Source organism: Elephantulus edwardii, unplaced genomic scaffold (genome assembly GCF_000299155.1).
Source record: "Elephantulus edwardii isolate Elephantulus edwardi_28Jun2011 unplaced genomic scaffold, EleEdw1.0 scaffold00302, whole genome shotgun sequence".
In the NCBI taxonomy this organism is placed as follows: Eukaryota; Metazoa; Chordata; class Mammalia; order Macroscelidea; family Macroscelididae; genus Elephantulus; species Elephantulus edwardii.
The window spans coordinates 1,365,256-1,387,032 of record NW_006400052.1 but is presented as its reverse complement, the minus strand read 5'-3'; the positions used below and the strand labels follow the sequence as shown (position 1 = coordinate 1,387,032).

The 21,777-nt window shown below is 42.6% G+C and overlaps 1 protein-coding gene and 1 pseudogene across 1 annotated transcript; one reads left to right on the top strand and one right to left on the bottom strand.

The window, feature by feature from the left end:
• Window positions 1-1,992: 1,992 nt before the first annotated feature.
• Window positions 1,993-20,820, top strand: LOC102863221 (cytochrome P450 2B11-like). The gene is made up of 9 exons (XM_006900911.1): window positions 1,993-2,163; window positions 4,473-4,635; window positions 4,774-4,923; window positions 9,851-10,011; window positions 12,531-12,707; window positions 13,015-13,156; window positions 17,064-17,251; window positions 17,408-17,549; window positions 20,639-20,820. Exons 1-9 carry the CDS (start codon window positions 1,993-1,995, stop codon window positions 20,818-20,820), a joined length of 1,476 nt encoding a protein of 491 aa, XP_006900973.1.
• LOC102877239 lies at window positions 13,871-14,438 on the bottom strand (annotated as a pseudogene).
• Window positions 20,821-21,777: the final 957 nt, after the last annotated feature.

Below are 21,777 nucleotides of genomic sequence, written 5' to 3'. Positions count from 1 at the left end.
TTAGATTATTTTCTCTGTAAAATAACCCCTGAAAAAAGAAGATTCACATATTCAACTTGTTCCAAAGATACTAAAAAGTTTCCTGATAACTGAATTTTTGTTAAAATTAAATTCATACTTGTTGCAGCAAATGTTTATGAGTCACAGGCTACTGTATGGGACAACACACTCCAGTTTGCTATATTACCTTGGATGAAACTATGACTGTTTCTGTGTTTCACTCTCTTCCTCCCTCAGGTAGGAATGAAAACAATTCTTACTTCAAAGGGTGAGGATCAAGTGCTACTATGTGGAAAGTACTCCATACCTTTCCTGTCAGCGATTACAAGCTGGAGTGAAGTTCAACACAAAACCAGGTCCTGGGGTCGAGAAAGTCTATAGTGGCACCTTGCCAACTTATAAAAGTACAGGCCACACCCCTTAAAGAGATTACAACTGCTGGCCCTTTTTCTTGGGTCAAGGGTATAGATAGAGTGACTCAGCAGCTAAAGTCAAGGTCCAGGGTTCAGAGAGAGAAAAAGAGAGAGAGAGAAAAAAAAAACAACACAAAAAACAACTGCTGCTGTCCTCCTCACTCTTCTTTTTTAAAGGACAGAGACAAACAAAGGTTTGAAAGTCAGAACCAGCCCAAGACTTACAAATGTGAAGACATTTTATGCATATATTCCTCAAATATAGACTTGGATTAACCCCTGGCATAGCCCATAGGAAATTACACTGCTAAATCAAAGGGCTTCCCTCTCTGAAGGTGTGAATCCACCAGCAACTCCTCAGAATAAAGAGAGACAATCTATTCTCATTCAGAAACTCAACTGGAATTCAGCTATGAATCAGTTCTGACTTAGTGACAATGAGTGTTGAGTTGAGAGGGCCGGGTGTGTGTGTGGTGGGGGGCGGGGGGTGCATGGTCACAGGAATGAGGGCGTGAGATCCAAGTCCAGTGGAAAGTCAAGCCAAATGGACCTGACCCTAAACTTCTGGAGTTCAGACACAGACAGGAAGAGTGGGAGAGACACACAGAGATGGTGAGAAAACATGAGAGATCAGGCCCTGCGCTTCAAAGACAGAACGAGAGGTAGGAAGGGAATTGTTCAATGCTGGCCTGCGTGATCAAACCCACCGAGAAACCCATATAGCCCACCAAGTCTTGCTCTACCCGACCTCTCCCTTTCTTTGTCTCTCTAGGTCCTCTCACCCCTCCCTAGGTTTCTCATATCACTCTATCTGTGGCTGTCAGAGGGAAGATGGAAAGATAGACCACAAGCATATGTAGGTCATACAAAAACAGGATCCAGGAGACGCAAGTGTGTGTGTGCATGCATACACACGCAGGGGCACACACAGACAATACAAGCCCATGCAGATTCATGCACACGCCCATGCACCACCACAGAAATACAAATAGGCATTCCCATAGAATGGAGGCACATACAAGCATATGCGCAGATGCAAGCAGGTTCATGGTCATGTTCCGGAAGCCACACTACCACCACCATCCAAATGCAAGCACACGGTTCCATCTAAAATCATAGAAATAGATATGAATCCACAGACATGCAAGAGCATTTTCACATATGCATAAATACCAATAAACATTCACATGTGAAAATCATAAAAGCACACTCACAGATGCAGATAAGCTTAGAAACGTGCATTCAGAGGTAAATACACAAAGGAAAACACAAGTGCTTCATGCTAACCCATCCAGGAATCAAAACAGGTGCATGCACTTTTTAATGTGGACCTTGGTATTTCTGTCACAGCTCTCCTGCCAGAACGTAGGGAGGGAGCAAAGGAGGTGGGAGGAGAGGTCATCAGGCTGTCCAAGCAGGAAGTATGGATCTTCCAGCACCTCTTCTAGATTGACACTCCCGGATAATGGTGTAAAGGGAGGCGGGACTTGATGGCGTTACATAACTGGGTAGAAAGACAAGGCCAGATAAAAGGCTCAGCTTGAGATTGCAGTGGGTGGAAGACACTCAAACTAGAGCCATGGAGCTCAGTGTTCTTCTCCTTCTTGCTCTCTTCACAGGTCTCTTACTTCTTTTGACCAGAGGACATCCAAAGGATTATGGGCGCCTCCCACCAGGTCCTCGGCCTCTTCCTCTCTTTGGGAACCTTCTACAGATGAACAGAAAAGGTCTACTTAAATCCTTCCTCAGGGTGAGCCCCACATGGACAGAATCGGAGGGTGGCTAGCCGTGCCTCAGCATTGGTGTATCACTCAAGGATTCCCAAGAAATAATTGGGTATCTTTAAGGTTCCAGGGTGGAATGTGTGAAAGTTAGTCTAGGTCAGGTTAATGGAGCTAAGGGCTGGTGGATTGTGGTCGAAACATCAGAAGATCTTATTGCTTGATTGAAAGTGTATAGACATTGTTGTTGGTGCAGGAAAATGGTCAGGAAGAGTCACTCCTCCTTGGCTCCCTCGCAGAGAGAAAAAAGAGAATGAGAGACCAAAATGTAGCCTTCAATTAGTGTCAGGACAACAAGGAAGAGGAAGGGAGAGCAGAAAGGAAGGGTAAGGTCTTCAGGGAGGGTGGGAGTGAATGCCTATCGTGTAGAGGATTTCATTGAGCTAGCAATGAGCACTTCCTTCACATGATTTCATTTTAATAATGCATTTATTTATTAATAACATCATTAACATCTCTGAACCAATCCACCCCATGAGAGAACTATAGCATCATCTGTCAGTTCAATAACCTTGTATTGTGTCCCTTTCCATTTCAACAACCACTTCTCTGAATCTTTAGCTTCTCATCTCTTTGTGTAGTTTTAAAAAAATTACTATTCTTTTAAGTTTTTATTTGATATATTTTCTTCAGTGAAGCCTAGCCTTTTCTTTCTTGGAATACTTTTTGTTTGTTTGTTTGTTTAATTTTTTTACTGGTTTACATACAGTACTTTTGATTATTGTTTCCATTTCTTCCATATTAAGACCTTCCATTTTCTCTTGAGCTAATTTGTATGTTTCCATGAGTTTGTTCATTTCATCTACATTTTTCTAATTTGTTTTCTCTTAGTAAGTCTTTGTATTTGTGTAGGACCAGCAGTGGTGTTCCCACATCCACTTATGATTCTAGTCTTTTTATGTTTTCTCTCTCTTCTCTTTTGTCAGTCTAAAGTTTTGTGAATTTCATTTACCTTTTCAGAAAACCAACTTTTGATTCATCCATGTTGTTGTTTCTAGTAATAGTTTGTTCTTTTTCTTTGCTGAGTGAATAGATCACTATGGACTGATATATATGGTTTTGAGAGTTATAGTAGTGCGGTTTCTGTGACTATGCTTGTTCATTTGTGTATGTGTGTATGATTACATGCACACATTTCCTTTACATCTATACATCCGTACATATTGGTATGAAATCATATACATCTATACATCTAGGAATGAAGTCACTGGATCATTGAGTCTGGTATCTGTTCAGCTTTAGAAAATATAATCATTCAGGTTCCCAGCAGGTAGTACTAATGACTCTTTTTTTTTAAGTTCATGATTACCACCAGAGTGTTGCCACTTTCCGTAATTGTCTACAAAGTAGATGCTTCAAGTCTTTTTATTGTTGTATAAGTTGTGGTTTCTGGGCAGATGTGGTCATATTCAAGGGCCTGGGGAGAAGAGATATCAGAATTACTTGTAGAAAAATCTGTATTGCTTCTGATATCAACCAATCACAGTAAACCTTGGCTGGGCTATGGAGTAACTCATTCTTGCTGGTTCCTGGGGAAGTCTTGTGGGCCCAGAGGACTGAGCAGCACAGTTTAGGGAGGAGAATCATGGTGCAATGGCTATATGTACATAAATGAGTAAGGAGTTGCACTGGCAACTCAAAGGTAAGTGGTTCAAATTCCACAGCTGCTCCTCAGAAGAAAGCTGGGCAATCTCCTCCAGTGCCATTTATAGCCTCTGAAAACACCATGGAGGGTCAACTTTGAGTTGATTTCAACTCTATGAGAGTGAAGGTTTCTTTCTTTTTTTAAAAAAATTTTATTTTATTACTTTTGTGTGAGTGTACTGTCAAATCAGATCTGACTGGTACAGGAGGAGATTGTCCCTCCTTCCCCGGCAGAGCATCTGGTGGATTCGAACTGTGCGCCTCTGGGATTGTAGTTGCAGCTCCTTACCACTAGGCCACCAGAGCTCCCCTTGAAGGTTTCTTTTTTTTTTTTTTGAAGGTTTCTTAATATGTCTTGTTTAGGGATACCTGGATCCCTGGATGGTGCAAAGGGTCAACACTTTGTTTAATAAGCAAAAGACTGAAGTTTTAACTCCACTTAGAGGAGCCATGGAAACCAGCTCTGGCAATGTACTGCTGAGAAATCAGCTACTGAAAACCCGATAGAAAACAGTTCTACTCTGATACATGTGGGGTGATTGGGAATCAGAATTGACTCCGTGACAACTTTTCTTATGGTCTTTGAGGTGTAACCTGACTAGTTAGAAACCCTGGGTTTGGGTTTGTTTGGCAGCTCCGAGACAAATATGGCGATGTGTTCACTGTGTACCTGGGACCGAGGCCTGTAGTCATGCTGTGTGGGACAGAGGCCATACGAGAGGCCCTGGTGGACCAAGCTGAGACCTTCTCTGGCCGGGGGAAAATTTCAGTTGTTGAGTCAACCTTCCAGGGATACGGTGAGAGCCTCAAAAGCACTGAGGGGCAGGGTGGAGGATGGGATCTGAGATGAACGAATCTGGGAAGGGAAGATAAGGTGCTAAGTGTCTCTTTCCAACCTCCTTTGAAACTCATGCCTCTCCTGTATTCTCTCTCAGGTGTTGTCTTTGCCAATGGGGAACGATGGAAGGCCCTTCGCAGGTTCTCTCTTGCTACCATGAGGGACTTTGGGATGGGCAAGCGGAGTGTGGAGGAGCGAATCCAGGAAGAGGCTCAGTGTTTGGTGGAGGAGCTGCGGAAAGCTGAGGGTGAGTAGCTGAAAGAAAGACGCTAGGAAAGAAAGTGAAGCAGAGAGAGCTTAACAATAGAAAGACAGAGATGTGTATGTGAGCAAATAAAAAGAGGCAGAGATAAGGGAGCTCTGGTGGCCTAGTGGCAAGCGGCTGCACTGCAATCCCAGAGGTATGCAATTCGAATCCACCAGGTGCTGTGCTGGAGAAGGAGGGACAATCTCCTCCTGTACTAGTCAGATCCAACTTGACCACACACACACACACACACACACACACGAGGATGGAGATCAAGAAACTATCAGAGAGACAGAGAGCTGAGGGGTACAGGCAGAAATGAGTCAACAAGAAACACAAAGGTGGAATCTATAAGAGGTCAAATAATAACTCCAAGATGTGCATGATCTAGTGTTCAACATATATAATATAGTTAAAGGAAACAGCATATGGATTAACATAACACTATACATTATTAGTTTCTTCTTATAACTGTTCCTCCTCCTTTGTGTTTCCAAATTTGAGGGCTCAACCTCAGTTGCCATATATGTTAGTCTACTCTAAGTGTGCTTTACTGTACACAGGGTTTTTGAAGGCCTGTTATATTTCAGAAGTGAATGGCCAATCCTTCTTCCTAGTCTGTCTTATTTTGGATTCTTAATTTTAGAACAATATCTGACAGACAAGCATTTTGTCAAGCAGATGAAACACTTCCCTTTTGGAAAAAAACAATACATTCACCGTCCCTGCACCCAAGCGCATGTGTCTTGTCTCTTCCCTTTCCCTGCCACACTGGCATTCCTTGCACTCCCGCCTACCTGTCCCAGCCCTCCCTTCCCCAGCCACCGCTTGATATTATAGCTTAGTCCACAAGTCACTTCTGTGATGTCTTACACCACACACTGCTGGTCTCTCACACTGTTGCCTGTCTCGTGTTTAGGAGGATGCAAGTCCAGATCCCAAGAACCAGCTTCAGTGAAAGATTTTTGCCAGAGGCAGTACTGAGGAAAGGTCCTTGCCACAAGTTTTGTTACTCATTGTCTCTGTTTACACTGCTGTCGCAATGCAGTTATTTTCAAGGTCTGGATAGGTCTCTTTTATATGCAGAAAAGATCATTGGGGAAGCAGGGCTTTATGAGGAAGAATGTGGCATCAGGATTGGAGGTAGACTCATTATGCACATGATACAACCCTGCTTGCTGAAACTGAGGACCTGAAGTGCTTGCTGCAGAATGCCAAGGACTGTAGTCTTCAATATGGATTGAAGCTCAACATCAAGAAGACAAAAGATTCTCACCACTCGGCCAATTGGCAGCACCATGACAGATGGAGAAGTGATTGAGGTTGTAAACAACTACAGCTTTCTTGGCTCTGCAATTAACATGTTTAGTACGAGCATTCAGGAAATCAGAAGATGAATTGCATTGGGAAAATCTGCTGTCAGGGACCTCTCCAGAGTGCTGAAAAACAACAGTGTCAGTCTAGAGACTAAGGTGCACCTAATCAAGGCCATGATCTTCACAATTACTCGCTATGCATCAGAGAGCAGGACAATGATTAAGGATGACTGAAGAAGAATTTGAGTTTGCCTTTGAGTTGTGGTGCTGAAGAAGAGTCTTGAACATAACATGGACTGCCAAGAAAACAAATAGGTCTGTCTTGGAGAGAGTGAAACCAAATTTCTCCTTGGAGGCTAGGATTTGAAGCTCTGTCTCACATACTTTGGTCACTTGGCCAGGAGAGACTGGTCCTTGGGGAAGGACATCATGCTCAGAAGGGGCAGGGACAGCACAGGAGAGGAAAACCCCAGATGAGATGGATTGATATAGTAACTAGGGCGGTGGGGGTAGGTGTGTCAGAATTAGTGAGACTGGCTCAGGACAAGGCAGGGTTCAGAGCTGCTGTACGTAGGGTCACTATGGGTGGCAGATAACTCGACGGCACATAAGAACAACAGCAACAACAACAAAAGCAATACTACATTATAATATATGCTTCTTGGTGTTTTTAATTGATTTTGATTCATAGCAATCTCATATGACAAGGGCAGACCTGCCTCATAAGCTGTTCTCGGCTATAATTTTGATGTAGCAGATTATCAGGTCTTTTTATCATGTAACGATTGTGTAAGTCCAATTGCTAACCTTTCAGTTGAAGCCAATCTTAATAATTTTTACCATCAAGGTATCATATACTATGATATGGTAAGATATAGTATAATTTTATATTTATATAAAAGAAAGCAAAGAGAGAAGGACAACCCACAAACTTACTAGAAATAATCAACTGTTTTCCTCTAGTTGGCTGAGCCACTGGTGAACTGCCAATGATCAGAAGCCATTCAGGATCATTGTCTCACATACTTTAGACATGTTGTTGGGAGGGGCCGGTTCTTGGAAAAAGGCACTGTGCTTGGAATGGTGGAAGGTCAGCATCTCAGAGGAAGACCTCCAAGGAGATGGACTGACATGGTTTCTGTAACAACAGGCTCAAGTATTTCAGAGATGATGACGGCACAGATAGGGCAGGGTTCAAATTCACTGTTCATAAAGTTGCTGAGCTGTAGTCAACTTGATGGCAATTAGCAACAATGACAGTACTTTTTGATCTGTATAGGTGAACATCTCTATATCATTTATTTCAGGTCTTTGCCATTTTCCTCAATGAAATCTCTCCAGAGTTTGTAAAGTATTAGTGTAGAAATAGATAGAAGATGTAGAGACAGGTGGAAATAGAGAATTAGAGGCAGAGAGATGGAGATGAAAAGACATGTATGGAAACAGTAAAGATGGAAGAGTAAGAAATAGAGAGAGATAAATAAATGGTTAAAGATGCTCAGAAAAAGGGAGACAAAGAGATTGAAACAGAAAATTAGAGCACATATTAGATGTATATTTAATTTTTTGAGGAATAGTAAAAAATAATTCTGAAAAAAAATAGTTTTGAGGATCTGCTAAACGGCTTTCCATAGCAGCTGTAACTATCCTACCAGCAACTAGATGAGTGGCCGCATTTCTTCACATCCTCACCAACACTTTTCCCCCCTCCCTCCCCCAACCCTAAATTTATATAGATCATAGTCATCCTAACAGAAATAACATCATTGGACAATGCTTATACAATCCCACTTATATGAAATATCTAGAATAGACAAGTGCATAGAGGCCAAAGTTTATCAGTGATCACCCCGGGCGGGTAAAAGGGAGGGAGAAAGGAGAACTCAAAGCTTGGAGTTCTGAACTTCTAGATGCTGAACTTCTATTAAGCAAAGTGGGAAAATGTGGTAACAGACATGTGAGATGGTTGACTATCATGAATGCAAGCTAAATTACCAAACTGTATGCGTGAAGAATGTATACTGAATATTTAACAAGTCTTTTAACCATTTTTCCGTTTTGCATAATACTTCATTATGTGAATGTGCAAAAGATGTAGTCTTTACCAGAGTAGATGGTCACATTATTCTCCTGCACTATGGCTGGCCCATGGGCTTAAACCGCTGATTTTTGGGACAACAGTCAAGTTCTTAACTACTGCTTCACCGAGGATCCCTTCTTAGTGTTGAGATATGTTGAAGTCCATGAGTTTAGAACGAGATTTTAAACAACATAGTTACCACTGGAAGATTACAATAAACCAATACATTATTTTGAAATGAAATTGAAAGTGGGGGTAAAGAATCTTGAAGTGGCAAATGTTTTGTTTCTACAATAGAAAAATATTATATGGACAGACAAAAAAAGGCTCAGGGAGAAAGATGGCATAAATAATGTATACTGCATTGAAACAGATGAGGGAGAAAACTGTTTAAAAGGGATATGTGATTAGGTATTATTGTCATGACAGGAGTCCAGAATGAAGGCTGCATAGTGGAGTGGACTTGGGGGGAGAGATTGTATAACAATGAAAGAATTTTCCCTTTTCTTTCAAAGAGAAGAGAGAATTGGAAGGAGGGAGGGGTGGGCAGGGAGAAAAGTGCAACAATGAATGAATGGAAATCCTCAGTCTCTATAAACTTTCATTAAAATTAATAATAATTTTTTTTTAAAAGGCTCAGGGAAAAGTCTACAGAGAGGAATGATGTGAGATGCAGAGAGACTGAGGCTGCACCCATTGGAAGTTCTTGGACTCCCAGCCCAGCCCCATTCCCCTTCAACAAGGACCATGCAGAACCTGCCTAATAAAGACATCAACAGATTAGTGAAGACCAGTGTACCCTAAAGGTGGAAAGAGGAGATGAATGTAGCTAGGACAGAGAGATCAGGAGGTTTTTATTTCCACAAACAGTTGCTAGAATATCTACCTTGTATTTCCCACTGTTGCTAGGACTTGGCTTGTTCAGGGTTGGGGACAGATTCACAAAGCCGAGTTCTCTAAAGAGAGATTCAGGGTAAAGACCAAAAGCAAGGATTCTGTTGCCAGGCTGTCTAGGTGCAAATTCTGGCAGCAACAATTGATAATTGTGAAATAGTTTCTCAAATTACTTTTCTGCCTATCCGTGTATAAAAAGCAGAATAATAGAATTGATAGAACTGAGACCTTACCACAGGGTTGTGGTGAGAATTAAATCAAGTAGTAGATGAAAGGAACTCTGTTGAAAAAGTCTGTAGGGAGTTGTTTTGTTAACCCAAGAGACCACCAGCAGCTCCACAGGAGAAAGTGGGGCAATAACCTCCTGTATGATTTACAGCCTCTTGGAAACACACTGGAGCATCATCTATGAGTTGGTTCCAAAGGAAATGAGTTTACTTGAATTGAATTGAATTGAATAGATGAAGTGCCTAGAATAGAGCTTAGTGCATAGAAAAAGCTAGTAGTAAATGGTAGATGCTGTCATTGTTAGCCTTCTTCAACAGTGGAGGACTGTTCACAGAGATGGGGCAACAGGCAAATGCCCACCCTTGAGTCTTGAATTCCTGTCCTCTGACCTGCCCTATTCTCCTCCTAGGAGCTCTAGTGGATCCTACTTTCTACTTCCATGCCATCACTGCCAACATCATCTGCTCCATTGTCTTTGGAGAACGCTTTGCCTACAATGATCCTGAGTTCCTGAGGCTGCTGGATCTTTTCTACCAATCCTTCGCACTGATAAGCTCCTTCCCCAGCCAGGTCAGACAGCAAAGAGGAAGGGTGAAAACAGAGCGAATGTCTAGAGCAAGAAAAGAAATGAGCTGCTTTTTGGTGCCCAGAAATGCAATGAAGGGCTTGGAGAAGGGCTGAGATGATAAAGAGATAGAGAGTTGGGGCCATAGAGGGAGGGGAGAGGCTGTAAAACAGGGTATGACTAAGGAAAAGCAGGGGTGTGATGAAGGAAATTGCAATGGAGAGAAGTAGAATCAATGAGGAAAAAAATCTGTTGTCATGGAGTTAAACCCAACTTACCAGAGTCTAATACAGCAGAGGAGACCAGTACTCCATGGAGTTTTCAGTGAATACCAAGATTTCCGCCCCTCCCACCCCCTGGGAATTTCTGTGTGGGCTTTAACGTCCAAGGTTTTGGTTCACAGGCAATCTCATTAAACATATGAGCCAATGTAGAACTCTCAAAATATTTAGTCAAGTAATTAAGAACAACCTTGCATGTTAGGGCACAACCATGCTCCATGGAATTTTCAGTACCTGATTTTCCAGAAGGACGTCCATTTCTTCTGAGTCACCATTGGATGGACTTGAGGCATCACACTATCAGTTAACATAGCTGAGCACAAGAACTGTTTGTAACACTCTGTTCTCCAAAATGTCAGAGAGAGACTAAAGATAGAACGCGGGCTTGGCCAAGAGAAAATTCAGAGAGAAAGTAAGGCAAAGTGAACAAAGTTAAAGCGATCATGAAAGATAAGGTTGAGAAGAATGGGGGCGGGGGGAAGGAAGAGAGAGAGAGAGAGAACGAACACAGGGAAACAAAAGGGCAGACTGTTAAGTTAGTGGACTTAAGGAAGAAATCAGAGAGAATGAGAGACAGCTTAACACAGCTTTATTAAAGGTGGGGGTACAAGGGAGTTTCTCCAGGAGTTCCCCATTCTGCATCTCCAGAATGGGGAGGTCACACTGTGAACTTATTGGGGAGGGTTTTTATAACAGAGTCTTTAAGGAGGAACATTACACTTTGATTTACTATCCACCTACTAGCTCAGCCAGGCAGGCAAGGCTGTTTGCTCTTCTTATTAGCGGCAGACAAGGCTGTCAGCATGTGAATTCTGAATTCTTCATTCTTTCCTTTGGTCCCCTTCGTTCAGACTTAACACAGACTTTCAGCATCTCTCCTTTTCTGAGTGTTCTTTTGCTTTGAATCTTCTCCTACGCAGCTGGCAAAGTTCCTCCCTCACCTGAAGAATCCTAAAGATGCATAAAAATAAGAAAGTCCCTCTGTTTGCTATTTTTCTTTCTTCCTCTTTCCATTGTGGTTGCTTTTAAAAATACCTCCTGCCCAGATTATAGTTTAATGTTATTCATTTAAAACAAAACGTATCTTTATTGACTAACTTAGCACTGCATCCATTGTGAATTTTAAAAAAGAAATGTGTTTAGCACTTTCTTGTGTATGAGGATAGGAGATAAGGTGATTGATATTGGTGATGGGAGCACACAATTGAGGCAGTTAGTTTTAGTAATTGAACTGTGTGACAAACATCGAACTGGAAAATGTAGTATTTTTTCACAACACTTTAAAAAATTTAACCTACATAGTATGCAATGCTACCGAGCTTAACCTGGAGTGTATAAGGCTTACAGACGAGACTGTCACAAATATAGGTTCTCAGGACCTCATACAGGAAGCTTTGTTCCAGCAAATCTGGTGTGGGGTCCCTTGGCTGGATTCCTACCTGATACAACCCCAACAGGTGATTTCATTGTGTTCCTCCCACTGAGAACATACAGGGGGAGAGATGTTTGGAAGAAGATCCACCAAACAGCTAAGAATGAGTATCTCTAAAAGGAGACACTCAGGATGAGTTTTGCAACTTATTTATTTGTTTTTACTTTTGGGACACTGTCAGGTGATTAAATTAATTAGCAAGCAAAACAGTAGAAATATGTATCAAAATAGGATTCCAAGTTGTCAATAGGCTCATTTTGTGCATGATGTAAAAAGAGTAGAGAGGTGGGACCAGGCAGGGAGAAATATGAGAAAAACAGTTAAACAGGCAGAGACACAGAATGTATTCTAGGGAGAGACAGAATCAAGACTCAAAGAAAAAGAGATGAAAAGGCAGGCAAGGGAGGTGAACAAAAAGACAGAAGGATGAGGTAGGAAAATGAAAAGAAGGGGGGGAACCTCTATGTGAGGATAATAGATTAATGGAGACAAAGAACAGGAGAGTGAGGGACTCATATCAATGGATTTCATCAGCCACTCATTCAATAGGTAATGTTGGAAGGGAGAGAGAGAATAGAGCTATTGGAACAGCTGTAGAAAGACAAAGAGATAGATCTCTGATGCAAAGAGATGATGTCAAAAGAGAAAGACTTTATGATATGGAGATCGATCTTCCTTTTCTCTTTGTGTAGAGAAAGATGATGAGTGAGTTCTTCTGGAGGTACTAAGACCCAGGAGAACCCTCCCTCTCCCCTTAACCTGTAACTTTGCCCTGTGTGGACCTCACATAACAGCCACTTCTTTCTCTTAGGTGTTCGAGCTCTTCTCAGGCTTCCTGAAGTACTTTCCAGGTGTTCACCGGCAAGTCCACAACAAGCTGGAGGAAGTCAACGTCTTCATTGATAAAAATGTGGAGAAGCATCGCCAAACCCTGGATCCCAGTTCCCCAAGGGACTTCATTGATACCTACCTGCTCCGCATGGACAAAGTGGGGTCCCGAAAGGGAAGGGGAGGAGTGGAAGGTGGGGGACGAGAAGGAAGGGGAAAGGAAAAGAGAGAGAATGGTGAGAAGGGGCCTAGAAAATAAGTTTTGGAGGAAAGGAAGGAGAGGCTATGTGGGAGGGAAAGGAGATGGGAATGAAAGGAAGAAGAGAGGAAGAGAAACTGAGATGGAAAAGAGAGAGAGGGAGAGAGAGATTGGGAGAAAAAGACCAATTTTCAAAAAAAGTGGGAAGGTAGAAATGAAGTAAGACAGAGAGAGGCACTAATGCCTGTGACGTGTGCTTCCCACGCAGGAAAAGTCCAACACGAACACCGAGTTCCACCACAAGAACCTCATCATGACCACACTGTCTCTCTTCTTTGCTGGCACTGAGACCACTAGCACCACTCTCCGTTATGGATTCCTGCTTCTGCTCAAATACCCTCAGATCGCAGGTGGGTGGAACGGGACAAACTATCTGAGGGGGATCTTCAGACCTTTCTTGAGGCAGCACAAATGGAATCATGAAAGAATAAGAGGCAGTGCTGCCTTCTAACCTCAGGGGCCCCAGGTAAACCCCAGGTAATAATCTGGTCTGTTCTCTCCCTGATCTAATCTTCAGCCACTCAGGGGTTGAGCCACTAACCCAGCTATGAAATCTCTGTCATTACTTAATTCACCCTTCTGTCATTCTTCCAGTTCATCCTTCGCCCATCTAGTCTTTATTTCACCCACCCACTTAATAAACCACTGTCTATCTGGTCATGCAATCTCTAATTTGGTTAATCTATTCCTCAACCCACACATGCAAATTTTTCTTTTATATAAACATTTCCCCAATAAATTATTAATTGATTGTCCTCCATTAGTGCAGCAATCCATCTATTTATTGGATTCATTAATTTATTAGGCTCATTATTTTATTTGCCTATGGGTCATTTTTTTTTAATAATGATGTTTTAATAAAGGGCTTTAAATGCACATTAAAGGGTGTTTTCCAAGAATATAAGTGAAGATTTTTTTTTTAAACCCACAAGCTGGTTGGCCAAAGGGGTTATCTAAAGCTACGGAAGAGCACATCTGGTAGAAACACATGGCAATGGCCGCTGAGGAGATGTGCATGGGTGTCCCTTGCAGCATCCGGCAGTGGTGGCGCCGTGTGGGCAGAGTCACGGGTTCTCTGACGTCTGCTCCACCAGGGCCTCCGTGGTGCTGGCGCTCGCGTTTGCAGTGGAGTTCAAGACTTTGCCAAAATCGCCGCCAGCAGGCTTGGTTCCCCCTACTTTAGACTTTAAGTTCTCAACCTTTTCTTCAAATTATTTGAAAGTTGGGGAATTTTTTACATCTTCCAGCTTTTTAGTGATGACGGATCCGACAGATGAAAAAGCAGCCGAAGCCTTCTGTCCAGCCTGAAGACAAGGTTTCAGATGTCTTCTTGCACGCAGATGTTGCCGTCACATCTTGCCACCCTTTGGCAATGTTCTGCTTTATCTCCTGTAGTGAACTGATGCCAAGTTTCCGCTTGATCTCTGCTAGATGTTTCTCTTTTGCTGCTAGTACTTGAGACAGAGTCTGGATCTCCTCTTCCACCTTTGCAAGTTCTCGTCTTAGCTCCTCTTGCTCCTCCTCTGACAGAGCCTCTGTGGCACTGATGGTGGCGGCAGCATCTTCTGCTTCCTCTGGTACGGGGTCTTGCTTGCCGCGGTCCATGTCCCCGGCCGGCCGCCGCCTCGCGTCCTCTGCGCCTCTGCCGCGTGCAGCCTGTCCCATATGGGTCATTTATTAAGCAAAGATTAAATAATTCACCCATTCATTGAAACATGAATACAATCTAATTGTTATGTTCCCCAATTAACCATTCCAATCATTAATTAATTAATTGATGATCACTCATCAGCCACATTTAGCAGTTCATGAATTAATTTATTGATCTATTGCACTTTATATTGCTAAGAACCTAACAGTGTCTCACATCTAAAGCACTTAGTACAAATAGTTGGTTTTTCAGTACTAATCTTAGAGGGAGAATTTTGATAAAACCTCTTCTACAGATAACTTAGTATCTATGAGGATATTTATCCACAAGGGGGAAATGACAATTAAGGCTTGCTTTGAAGACACTGTGTGCATATATATATTTGTTTCTGTGGGAGAATATAACATTTAAATAGTGTAAGATTTCATGTCGCCTCCTTCCTCTATTCCCTCTCCAGACAGTTTTCCTGAGGAGTGTCAGAGATAGCCTCTTTTACTGTAGATTTTTTCAAGGCCTATTCATTCAGACATTGTTGTTGTTTGTTGTTATGTGCCGTCGAGTCATTTGCTACTCATAGCGACCCTATGTACAACAGCCCTAAACCCTGCTCTATCCTTTGCCAATCACACTGCCTCTGACACAACCATCCCGATTATCCCAGTCACTGACTCAATCCATCTCATAGAGGGTCTTCCCCTCTTGTGCCATCCCTCCACCCTCCCAAGCATGATGTCCCTCTCCAAGGACCTGTCCCTCCTTGTAACATGCCAAAAGTATGTCAGACAAAGCCCCAGAATCCTTGCCTCCAAGGAGTTGCTTGGTTTAATCCTCTCCAGGATGAATCTGTTTGTTTTCTTGGCAGTCCATGGTACATTCAGTACTCTTCTCCAGCACCACAGCTCAAAGGCATCAATTCTCCTTCTGTCTTCCCTAGTCATTCGGATAGATTGTGGAAATTATTGAACAACATCACTAGTATCTCATGCAAGAGTCTGCTAAAGATTATACAAAAATGACTGTAGCAACACGTCAACAGAGAAGTACCAGATGTCCAGGCTGGGTTTGAAAGGAGCTGTGGTACTAAGGATATTACAGCTAGTATCAAATGGATCTTGACAGAAAGCAGAGAGTACCCGAGGAATGTCTATCTGTGCTTCATTGACTATGCAAAGGCTTTTGATTGTGTGGATCAAAACAAACTGTGGCTGACTCTGAGAAGAATGGGAAAATCCCAGAACATTTGATTGTGCTTATGCGAAACCTATACTTGAACCAAGAGGCAGTGGTCAGAACAGAGAAAGAAGACACTGCATAGTCAAAATTGGGAAGGGTGTCCTCCAGGGATTCTATCTCCATACCTTTTCAATCTGTATGCAGAACAGATCATCTGGGACGATGGGCTGTATGAGGAGGAGTGTGGCATTGAGATTAGAGGAAGATTCATCAACAACCTGCATTATGCAGATAACGCAACCCTGTTCGCTGAAACTGAGGAGGATCTGAAGTGCTTGCTGCAGAAGGTCAAGAACTACAGCTTTCAGTATGGATTGAAACTCAACTTCAAGAAAACAAAGATTCTCACCACTGGGTGAATTGGCAGCAATATTATGGATGGTGAAGAGATTGAGATAGTTAACAGTTTTAGTTTGCTTGGCTCCACAATCAACACTCTTGGTACCAGCAGCCAGGAAATCAAGAAACAAATTGCATTGCAAAAGTCAGCTGTCAGGGACCTCTCCAGAGTACTGAAGAGCAACGATGTCAGGCTGGAGACTAAGGTGCACCTGATCCAGGCCATTGTCTTCACAATGGTGTGCTATGAGTCAGAGAGCTGAACAGTGACTAGGGATGATAGAAAGAAAATCAATGCTTTTGAGCTGTGGTGTTGGAGAAGAGTGTTGAATATACCATGGACTGCCAGGAGAACAAACAGGTTTGTCCTGGAGAGGGTGAAAATGGGCTGCTCCTTGGAGTCAAGGATTATGAAGCTTTGTCTGGCATATTTTGGGCATGTTGCAAGGAGGGACTGGTCCTTGGAGAGGGACATCATATTTGTGAGAGTGGAGGGACAGCACAAGAGAGGAAGACATTCAATGAGATGGATTGATTCAGTGATTGGGGTCAATGGGAGTAGGTGTGTCAGAGACAGTGAGATTGACATAAGATAGAGCAGGGTTTAGGGCTCTCATACATAGGGTCACGATGAATCGCAAGTGACATGACAGCACATAACAACAACAAATATTCATTCATAGAAAGCAGTGTCCCCACTGAAATGCCTCTTTGAAATGTCTGCTTCGGTGAAGTGAATAAGAGATTCATTGGTTGCCCCCCACCCTTCATCCTTTCTTTTTTCCCTTTTATACTTGTTTACTTGTATACTTTGTTTTTCACACCACATCTTTCCCCTTTCCTTTATTCCCCCATCCATCAAATTGTGTGACCCTACAATTAAGCACCACCTCCTCCTGCCCATCCTCACTCTTCTGCTCCCTTCTCCCCCTCCTTGGATCCTCATACTCATTTTACAATAATGGTCTTATATTTGTCTTCGTGAGGCTAAGTTCACTTAGCATAATACTGCATTGGTCCATTGTCGTGTGCAGAGAGAGTCCAAAAGGAGATTGATCAGGTGATTGGACCACATCGCCCTCCAGCTCTTGATGACCGAGCCAAAATGCCATACACTGATGCAGTCATCCATGAGATCCAGAGATATGGAGACCTCATCCCCCTTGGAGTGCCCCACGTGGTCACCAAAGACACTCACTTCCGAGGGTACATCCTTCCCAAGGTGAGGCCTGCTGAGATGCTGCATTTCTTCAATGTGGACTCTCTTTATTCCCAAACTTGATCTCCTTTATGACTAGGGTTCCTTTCTTAATTATTTTTCTTTGGTGGAAGAAGGGAGGTGGTGAACTATTTTTCTGTTTTTTGTACCCTTCCTCAGGGCACTGAAATATACCCCATCTTGAGCTCTGCCCTTCATGACCCACGTTACTTTGAAAAGCCAGATGAGTTCCACCCTGATCACTTTCTGGATGCCAAAGGGGGACTGAAGAAGAATGAAGCTTTTATGCCCTTTTCTGTAGGTAAGCTGGACCCATGCTGCTTCCCCATACACCAAAATGTAGGTTTCATGCCTTTGAACAATGATAGTCCTGATGCCAGTTGTTTTATGAGTGTTCTCTCATTTCATTTTCACTGCAGCTTTAGAGGGAGCTTGAGTTATGGGATTGTGTCATACAGACAAGTTTCGTTAAGGAGGACATCAAGAAGTATGGCAGCCTACTTGAATGTATAATAATGATTATGACTGACTAGGCTGTTAACCGAAAGGATGGTGAATCAAGTCCACCCAAAGACACCTTAGAAGAAAGGTCTGAAAATTTGCTCCTCAAAAACTCTCGCACTGAAAACCCTGTTTTAATCTGACTCATGGCTTCATTCTGACTCACATTCATTGAAATTGATTGAATGGCAACTTTTTGTTTGCTTATATTTGAAACTCAGCGCATTGTTTTGCTTTAAAAAGATAACATTATTCCAAACCCAATGCTCTATTTGTTGTTGTTATTATGTGCCATCAAGTCGCTTGCGACTCTCTTCTATCCTGTACCAACCTAGCCATCTCAAACGCACTTATTCCCACCGCTCCAGTCACAGAATCAATCAATCCATCTCATCGAAGGTCTTCTGTCCTTCACCGCCTCTCCACTCTGCCAAACATGATGTCCCTCTCCAAGGACCAGTCCCTCCTTGCAACATGCCCAAAGTATGTCAGACGAAGCTTCAGAATCCTTGACTCCAAAGAGCCTTCCAGCTTCACCCTCTCGAGGACAAACCTGTTTGTTCTCCTAGCAGTCCATGATATATTCAACACTCTTCTCCAGCACCACAGCTCAAAAGCATCAGTTCTCTTTCTATCAACAATAGATCACATATAGAGACACAACCCTCATTACAGGAAATTCAATGTCCATCTGAGAACTTTAGGAACTAAAAGCAGAAATTGCTTCTTAATCTTGGGATCCCATAAGAATAATCTTATTTAAGGAATTGACTTCTAAACCAACACCTCATGGGTGACTATTAGTCAATCACTGAAAGAATTTCCAGGCAAAGAGCATAGGGCCTTATCTGTCATGTCATTGTAAATGAAGGCTGGACAACATATGGGACAGTGGGATGAGGAGCAAGGTCTCCATCTGCAATTTAGAGAAAGAGATGTGAAGAAATAAAGAGAAAGACAGTTTTGGGGTAGAGCAAGAAGGAAAATGAGGAGCAAATAAAAAACACAGTTAGAGAGATAGACAAAGGCAAGGTGAGTGGCAGAAAGACATGAAGATAGAGACATTGACTATGAGACATCAGAATAGAGACATTGAATATGAGACATGAGGATGGAGATAATGACTATGAGACAAAACACCTAGAGGAGCATAAAAAGGATGGAGAGAGAGAGGAAGAGGGAGAAGGGAAAGGTGAAAGGAGTAGAAGAAAGCATAAATGGAATAAGAGATGGGGTGGAGGGGTGAGAAAGCAACATAGTAGAAAGAGAAACAGATTGAACAAAAGAAAAGGTTCTTTCAGAGTGAGGTATGACTGAGTGAGTAAGAGAATGAATCGGAAGCAAGGGACGACACAAGATAGAGAAAGAATCAGAACTAGAGATGAGCAATAGAAATTGTGCCTAATAGCACCGACTTGTCGGAAAAGACAGTGAGAGTCAGACTTCCAGGAAGTGAAAGAACCTGAGAGGCAGGACAGTTTCAGGAATGGGAAAGGTGCTGTGAGAGGAAGGCAGCAGGCAGTGATCTGGGAAGAACTGGGTCGCAGAACCTGTTATAGAAGAACCAGCCCAAGACTTTTCCCGAGTCATCTTCCTGGGCTCTTCAGTCTTCTAAGGATCCAACAAAATGACGTGGTCCTTCCTCGATATCATGCAGGCACAAGGTACTATGTGAAAGGCCTCGGAACTGTCTGAAATCCCCTCCTTGATGTTGTTATTGTTGTTATGTATTGTTGCTTCCACTGCGACTCCTAGTGACCTTAGATAGCAGCTTTCTAAAGTGGTCAGGTTGCATGCTGAGAGAGAAGCACTGTCTGCCTCTTCTATGACTCCTTTAGTTCTCATTTCTCTCCAAGTCCATGACCTGTTGTTGTTGTTGTTTTGTGTGCCATAAAGTTGGAACCAACCCTCCAGAGGGTTTTCGGAGGAGTAATCACCTAGGTGGAGATTGCTTATTTTCCTCCCATGAAGCGGCTTGCAGATTTGAACCATTTGACTTCAGGATTGGGTGCAGATTCTTACCACTAGGCCACCACAGCTTCCTTTATGATCTATTATTATTAGGGGGTTTCTTATCCCTCCCTCAGTCCAAGGGAAGTCATGGTTGATTTCTTCATCCCTATCGACCCCCAAATTTCAGTTTGTTTGTTTTTTTAAAAAAATCTTAAAACCCATGAAATGAAGGAGATAAAGGTAGACGTACAGGCAATGCTAGACAAAAGCAAGACACACTATGAATGTTACCCCACACCTACCCATACACACACATAAACCCAAAGCTACCTCTGTAGTATCAATATGTGCTAGATATTTTAAGAAATTTTACAAGTATTCGCTCCTTTAATCTGATAAGACAGACTGATGAGGTAGGTACTATTATTTTCAGATTAGAGATGAAGATCATGAAAGATAACAAGTCAGAAGCACACACACACATCTACATATGTGGAGGTCTCTCTCTCTCTCTCTCTCTCTCACACACACACACACACAGGTGGGTTCTGACACTTTCTGAGACCACTCACCTCTTTAGAAGAATATTAAAAGCTATCTTTTTAAAGCTAACTCTCTCCTTGAAAAATGTTATATACCCACTCAAGGATTTACTTCAACTTCAAAGGGTTCAGAAATCCTCAAAGTCCATCTTGAATAAGTTAAAGATCAAGCCTCTCTCTCTCTCTCTCCATATATATATATATATATATACATAAATATAAATACATATAAATATAGAAATAGAAAAATATAGAAATATAAGTATAAATATAAATATATCTGAAAATAGGTACAGATATCTGGACTTTGGGATGTGATAAGACAAAAGTTTTCCCAAAAATGTGATCCACTCAGTCCTTCCATTAGTGATCTCTTCCTCCTCTGTACCCACAGGGAAGCGCATTTGTCTTGGTGAAGGCATTGCCCGGACTGAGTTGTTTCTCTTCTTCACCACGATCCTCCAGAACTTCTCTGTGGCCAACCCTGTGGCCCCCAAGGACATCGACCTCACACCTCGGGAGAGTGGTGTGGGCAAACTGCCACCCATATACAAGATCAGCTTCCTGTCCCGCTGAGGGGGCAGGGATTCCACGAGCCCCCGACTCTACAGAGAATAGTCCCTGACTCCCTCCAACTCTTCTGCCACTGAGCGACCTGCTACAAGCTAGTATCCTTCTCTCTTCATGGTGGATACTTCTATTGGAATTTTTTCCCCTCTCTTCAGTCTCACCTCCTTCCATATCCTTTGTTTTTTTCTAAAGATTACCAAAGTTTCCCCCTTTCCTTCTGGAATAGAGTTCCAAAAGTTGGAATCAATCCCATAGACAGCCCATCCCCTTTCTTGGTGTAGACGAAGGAACCAACGGCTTAGAGGGGAAACTTGTTTGATGCTATCTCTCTCGCTGTTCCTCCTGGTCACTGTTTGTGCTGAGTGGCTTCCCACTTTATCAACTTGTGTGCCATGAGGTGTGCTAAAGTGCTCTGCAGGCAAGAATTCACTCCAGTTCTTCTCACAGTAACCCTATGGGGTAGGTGCAATGATTCTGCCCATTTTATAGAGGAGTATACAGAGGCCAAAAAATGGCATTATCATGTCCATTTAATAGAAGAATAGACAGAGGCCAAGGAATGACATCAGTTGACTAAGAGCATATCACTAGTGAACACAGGAGCAAGGTTCATAGGCTGCTTGACTAGTCCAAGAGCCAGAGTCTTTATCTAGCTTCTTAACTGGTGTCCCCACAAAGCCTCATTCTTGTTGCTCCTTCCAACTTGCCCCCCCACCCATAAAAGCCCCCCCCCAGCCTATGCTCCACCTGCATCGTATGCTTCTCATGCCCTGGCCTTCTGACACACACTTCAAATTCCCTGAGAATAAAAAGAAACATGAATGCCTGACATATCAGGCCAAGTTATGATTTGTGCCATTTTGTATGTGACTCCTTTATTGACATGTCCCCAGTGCTCAAGAGCCCTTGTCTCTAATTCACTGTCTCATTCACCCCTGTACTTGCAACAACTAAAGCAGTACA